At 68.0% G+C, this 6,280-nt stretch overlaps 2 protein-coding genes across 2 annotated transcripts; both read left to right on the forward strand.

Moving 5' to 3' along the window:
* The first annotated feature begins 772 nt into the window (after window positions 1-772).
* Window positions 773-2,752, forward strand: EMIHUDRAFT_446781 (hypothetical protein). Its single transcript, XM_005792639.1, has 4 exons — window positions 773-1,633; window positions 1,707-1,837; window positions 2,018-2,244; window positions 2,310-2,752. The coding sequence occupies exons 1-4, from the start codon at window positions 916-918 to the stop codon at window positions 2,488-2,490; spliced, it is 1,257 nt and encodes a 418-aa protein (XP_005792696.1). The 5' UTR covers window positions 773-915; the 3' UTR covers window positions 2,491-2,752.
* A 1,814-nt stretch (window positions 2,753-4,566) lies between these two features.
* Window positions 4,567-5,346, forward strand: EMIHUDRAFT_251218 (hypothetical protein; the record flags this gene model as incomplete). The annotated part of the gene is made up of 1 exon (XM_005792640.1): window positions 4,567-5,346. One exon carries the CDS (start codon window positions 4,567-4,569, stop codon window positions 5,344-5,346), a length of 780 nt encoding a protein of 259 aa, XP_005792697.1.
* Window positions 5,347-6,280: the final 934 nt, after the last annotated feature.

Raw genomic sequence — 6,280 nt, forward strand, 5'->3', positions numbered from 1 at the left:
CCTTTCCCCCGGGGGCAAAGCCGCGGGCCCCAAATTTGCTTCCCCAAGAGCCCCCCCCCCCCCCCCCCCCCCGCCTTCCAGGAGCAAGAACAAGAGCGAGAAATAGAGATGGAGAGGTACATCGACATGTCGTACTTGCGCGACGGGGAGGAGCCGACGAGGTGGGCCTTCTGCTCGCTCGGCCAGAGCCGGCGGGCGGACGACGCGCCGTCGGAGGAGCAGCCGCGGCCCGCGCCGCTCGTCGACGGCTCCTTCTACCCGGCCTCCGAGTTTCGGCTGCACGCGCGCGCGCCGCTGCCTCTGCCGCCCTACCTGCACCTCTCCCGCAACCACTTCAACCTCGAGTGGACGGGCGAGCGGCGGCTGAAGAACGCCGTGATGGTGCTCGAGTGGGTGCCCTCCGTCGCGAAGATTGCGCCACTTCCCACCGGCGCGGTCGCCATGACCGAGGCGCAAAAGGCGCGGCTCGCGTCGGCGCTCAAGCTGCTCGACGTCGACTCGACGGGGCTGTACGAGCGGAGCGCGCTGCGGGAGGCGCTCCGTTCCGCCGAGGACTTGCAGCTCTCCGACGCCGAGCTGGACGAGCTCGTCGAGGCGTACGGCGCCGACGGCGGCGCGAAGCCGCCCTCGGTGCTCTCGTACGACGTGCTGCATGAGGTGCTCACGTCGGGCCGCTACCGCCGCGCCGAATCGGGGCGCTACTTCGTCCTCCTCTCCCTCGCCGAGGCGGAGACGGTGCGCGCCGTGATGCACATGCGGCAGGGGCGGCCGCTCGTCGACGGGGCGGACGTCGCCCTCCGGCTGCGCTGCCTGTCCGCGCACGACGCGATCTTCGACGCGACGGAGAACTTCCCCGAGACGCCGCGCTACCAGGCGAGCGTCTCGCAGCACGTGTTTCGCTTCTTCGACTCTGCGATGCACTTCAGGCCCGCCGAGCTCAACGTGCTGCTGCGCGAGATCCCCGCCAAGCCGTCCGCGCGCCGCCTCTTCTTCACGGTGGTGGTGGCGTGCCGCCGCCGGCTGCGCAAGTCGTGGCAGCAGACGCCGCTCGCGAAGCTCTTCACGCTCGAGGACGAGTGGTCGCTGCTCAAGCTTCGCGCGCAGGTGACGCGCACGCGCGAGGCGATCCGCAAGCGCGGGCTGCTGCTGCACGACGCCTTCCTCAAGTTCGACTACAGCCGCACCGGCATGCTCTCGCTGCCCGAGGTCTACGGCGCCTTCGAGTGGCTCCGCATCCCGGTCACTCCCGAGGAGGTGCTCTTCTTCGTCCGCTCCGTCTCGGCCGACGACCACGTCTCCTACGCCGACTTCATGGAGCTGCTCTGCCCGCCCGCCGAGGAGGAGGAGGGGTGGCAGGACCTCTTCGCGGCAGAGGCGGACGAGGGGGGCGACGAGGCGGCGGCCCCGCCCGGCGGCGGCGCGCCGGTGGCCGTGAAGCGGCAGCTGAGCCGCGTGACTCCGAAGGGCGGGGGCGAGCTCGTGCGGCTGGCGCAGCAGCGGGACCGCGAGGAGGCGGAGGTGGAGGCCGAATTCAGGCGGCAGCTGCGCCTCATCGAGGACGCACGCGCCGAGCGGGACAAGGAGATGGTCGTCTCGTCCGACTTTTCGTGGCTGCGCAAGACGCGGCTCGAAGGCAAGCCCGCCCCCCGTCACACGCCGCCCGTGGAGCGGCGCTTGCTCTTCACAGACACATTTCGTTGAAGCAGGCAAGCCCCCCTTCCTCGTCACGCGCCACGCGTGCTTCTACGACTGCACTCGAGGCCGCGAGGGGGAGGAGCGCGGGCTGCCGACCGGGCTCGAGAGCCGTGGCAAGGCGCGGTACGCGAGGCAGGGCGAGGCGCGCGTGCCGTGCCTCAAGCTGCCGAGCCTCTCCTTCCTCGTGTGCCGCGTCCCCTTCTCCAAGAATGGCGGCGGCGACCACCTCAACGCCTTCACGCTCACCATGCGCGCGCAGACACGCTCGAGGAGAGGCTACCCTGCGACACTCACCACGATCCCCGCTCTTCTTGCCCCCCAGGCACGTCAAGGTGCTCGACGAGTTTCCAGAGCACGTCTACTCGACCGCAGGCTGGGACTCCTGGTCCAAGCTGCAGGAGGGCGACGCCGAGGCGCAGCTGTGCGTGCAGGCGGCGCACGACGGCGGAGGGCTGCTCTACGCGCACGACTGCTTTGGCGACGCGGCGGCGCCGCAGCTCCGGCTCGCCGAGTGGTCCTCCGTCTCCGCCTCGGTGGACCTCAACCAGGGCGAGATGCGCGCCCGCATCAGCGGGCGGCCAGAGGGCGCCGCTCACGGGCCTGGCCGTGAACAGGCGTGATGCACACCTACATCGACGGGCAGCTCGCCGCGACGGTCAAGGGGGCGCAGCTGTCGCGCGACGGCCAGCACGCGTGCAAGCGCCGGCTAGCCCTCTTCTGGGACAAGGAGGCCGACTACAACCCCGGCGCATTCGTGTACGTGCGCTCGGTCGCCGTGCACTCGCTCGCGCTTGACGCGGAGCAAGTGCGCAAGGAGCACGCGGTGCTGCACCAGCTGCTGGTTGAGGACGCCATCGCCTCGACGCCCTCCTTCATGCAGCAGCCGCTCACGGCGTCGCACGCCGAGGCGCCCTTCGCAAACACCAGGGCGGTGCGGCGCAAGCTGACGGCGCTCGTCCGGCGAGGCTTCGACCTCGGCACCGAGGCGTGGCGGCTGCTGCAAGCGCACGGCGAGGCGAGCCTCAAGTCCTTCCAGCAGCGGCTCGAGCCGTCCCAGGCGCCGAGCCCGCCGCCGGGCGGGGCGGCGGTGGGACGCGTCTCTTCACGCCTCGTATGCTGTCAACAGGTCGAGCTCCTTGGCAAGTGGCGAATCCGCAGCGCCGGCGGCGCCGTCGAGCCGCGCGACGAGTCGACGCCGCCCTTTGGAGAGACGCTGGCGCACGCCTGCGGCTACGCCGGCGCCACCGGCCTGCTCAGCCGGCTGCTCGCTTCGGGGGCGAGCGCCGACCTTGTGCGGCGGCGAGGCGTCGCTTCGGGCTTCACCGCGCTGCATGCCGCGGTGGCGGGCGGGCAGCTCGAGGCGTGCGCGATGCTGCTCGCGGCGGGGGCCAAGCCGAACAGCAGCTCCGCGTCCCGCCGCTCGGCGCTGTGGACGGCGTGCGTCAAGGGGCACCGCGAGGTGGCGCTCCCTCCTCGTCGGTCTGCGCCCTCGGCTGCACTTCGGCTCATCTCGGCGGTCTCGCCTCCCAGGTGGCGCTGCTCCTGGTCGAGCACGGCGCCGACGCTTACGCCGCGCCGCACGGCGCCGGGTTGCCGGACGCGCTGCTGTGAAGAGCGGTCTCTCCACAACTCGAGCTGTGAACAGGCGCCGAGTCGGCAGTGGACGCCCTGCGGCGCATCGGCAGCAAGGCGGCGATGGCGCTGCACGCAGAGCTGACGACGGAGCCTGCGGCGGTGTGTGAGGTCATCCCGGGCGGCGAGGGCGACGGCGAGGAGGAGGAGGAGGAGGGCGAGGAGGAGGAGGGTGAGGAGGAGGAGGCGGAGGAGGAGCTCGCGGCGCGGAAGGTGCTCGCCGCGCAGCAGCAGAGCAGGGAGGTCTTCCTGCCGTCGGTGCACCCGCACCCGCTCGAGCCGTGCTACCGCCGCAGCAACTACTGCGATGTCCGCGGACCCGGGTGCAAGTACGCGCCCACGATGTACACGTGCACCGAGTGCGTCCCCGCGTGGGACATCTGCCAGACGTGCTTCGACAAGGCACCGCGCGACGAGGCGGGCCCGAGCGCGGTCAAGGACAGCCTGGCCGACCTGCTGCACGAGATCTCGCTCGCGACGCACGACGAGGAGGGCGGCGACGCGGGCGAGGACGACATGGGCGACGCGATCGCTGAGGAGGACGACGAGGACGTCGACATCAACCAGCTCTTCCGCCAGGCGCAGGCGCAGCGGCACGCCGACTCGATGCAGCGTGACGAGGAGGAGACGGAGGAGGAGGAGTTCTGACCTCCCCGCCCGGACTCTCGCTCTAGCGCCCAGCTCGCCGTTCGCCAAAGCGTGGTGACGCGATCTTGTCTCGAGCCCCGCCGTGCGCCTCGTACACAGAGGCGCTCTACATAGTACGGTGTGTGCGCATGAGCAAAGCCATGGTATCATGGTTTCTACTCGTACTCGACCCTGTTTTGATTTCTGTTTCGTGTGGAGTTGGATGTTTGGTGTCGATTGGCACAGGGACATGTGTGCCTCGTCCCGCGAAGATTCCGCCCGTCGTCACTGACGCGCCGCAACTAGTGTGGGGGGGCAGCACTCGGCGGTCTCAGACGAATGTGGGTGCTCGTCTGGTTGCTTCTCCTGCAGGCGCCCGAACAAAGCCGCGCGCAATACTCTACGACTGGGCGAGAGCTCTCCCGCCGACACGCCTCACGCAACGTGACAAGCCACCGACGGACGCAGATGTTTTGCTCTACGGGGTGTAAGTTTGCCGGCGATGGCGTTTGTGACGATGGGGGCGTTGGCGCTCATTACAGCTCGTGTCTGTTTGGAACCGACTGTGGAGATTGTGGTGTGCGTGGAGCACAGCCGTTGTTGCCTCTGGCGATGCCTCGCCTGACTGAGCCGTGCACGAAAACTACGACTGCGTACGCGTGCTTCACCTACACGTTTGCGACCCTCGTGATATGGAATTTCGGCGTGTACGTAGCGCTCATGGGACTCTGCATGGTCGCCCATCTGTGCTTCTCTTTCTATGGGCTAGTCACGGCCGCAAAGCTATCGTGGGTTTCATTCTTCCTGCTCTTCCTCGGCCTATGCATCTCTCTTGCGCACGAATCCTCTCAAGGCGTGCAGCTTTTGCTTCTCGTCCTCCTCTTCCTCCCCTTCAACCTCTCCCTCTGTTGGTGTGTGATCATGGCGGACGAGGTAACACACACTCTGCCGCGTGTGGATCGCAGCCAATCGATTCAGCAGCAGATCGATTTCTTCACCTTGGTCCTCGGTGGATCACCATCCGCACCAGCCGCGCTAGCCGCGGCAGGAGCGCCACGGGTCAGGCAGCGGCAACTGTACGAACGGCAGGAGCAAGAACGTGTGCAAAATCAGGAGCGGCGGCGAGGCACGGAGGAGAAGGCCCTGGCGGAGGGCGTGGGAGCTCAGTCCCAGGGGCAGGCGTTGCCTCGGGTGGCACACGGGTACGAGGCGCCGCCATCTTCCAGTCGCGCGTGTGCACTTGTACGTGCACTCTCGCACGTGCCGATGGCGGCGGCGAGGGCGATTGCCCGCGTGCTATCGCGAGGGCGGATGGAGGAGCAGCAGGACGATACAGAGACCGCCGTCGGACCCGTCGCCGTCCAGCTCCGCCAGCTGCAGTACCAATTGTAACGATACGAGATAGCGAGAGCCGTGGCGTAGCATGATTGGGGGGTCTCTTCTCTCTAGAATAGGAGGAGCATGCTATAGAAAGAAGGAGTCGGCTAGCGAGAAGGAGCCCGTGTGCGCGTGGACACACGACACTGTGTGATTTTTATTTGATAGCGAAGTGAGAGAAAACTGCGCTGTCCGGACTCCGCTAAACCCTGCAGGCCGTCTCCTCCCCCTCTCCCCTCGAATGTCTTGGAGACGTCGGCGAGGCGGAATTTGGGCTGAGTTCCTCGGGCCAGAAGCGCGTGAGCAGGAAGCCGAGCGCCTCCGAAGGCTGAAACTCGAAAGAGCGGGCGGCGCAGCGCGTGCGCACGGCGGTCACCTTGGCGCGCGTGATCGGGTTGAAGGCCTCCTTGGTGAACTGCTCCTTCTTGACGTACGTGCCTACTCGCATCACAGCTACAGCTCCGTGAGGAGACGCCCGGGCAGACTGGTTCTTGCTGACGTGTTGTTGTGCCGAAGCGGAAGAAGGCGGGCTCGCGCGCCCAGTCGACGCCCTTCTCCTCCTTGAGCAGGCGCAGCGCGGCCTGCGGGTCGGACTTGTGGATCAGTTGCAGCCGAGGTGCAGCCGAGGTGCAGCCGAGGTGCAGCTGAGAGATCAGTCGAGAGGACAGCCGAGATGCAGCTGAGATGCAGCGCCCTCCTGGGCGTCGAGCTTGTGCAGCCGCGCGGGCGGAAAGTGCGCCTGCGCGAGCATCGAGATGGAGTTGCGCCTGCTCTCGGCGAGCACGGCGTGAGGCAGGTGCCGTCTGCAGCGGCGAGGTGGGGTGGTGGAGTGAGGCGGGGTGGTGGAGTGCCTGCAGTCGAGCAGGGCGCGCCACCGCATGTACTCGACCAGCCTGGCCTGAGGTGGGGTGTTGGGCAAGGTGAGGAAGGTGAGAGGCGAGGTGGGTTG

The sequence above is a fragment of the Emiliania huxleyi genome, assembly GCF_000372725.1.
Source record: "Emiliania huxleyi CCMP1516 unplaced genomic scaffold EMIHUscaffold_1058, whole genome shotgun sequence".
Taxonomy (NCBI): Eukaryota; Haptophyta; order Isochrysidales; family Noelaerhabdaceae; genus Emiliania; species Emiliania huxleyi.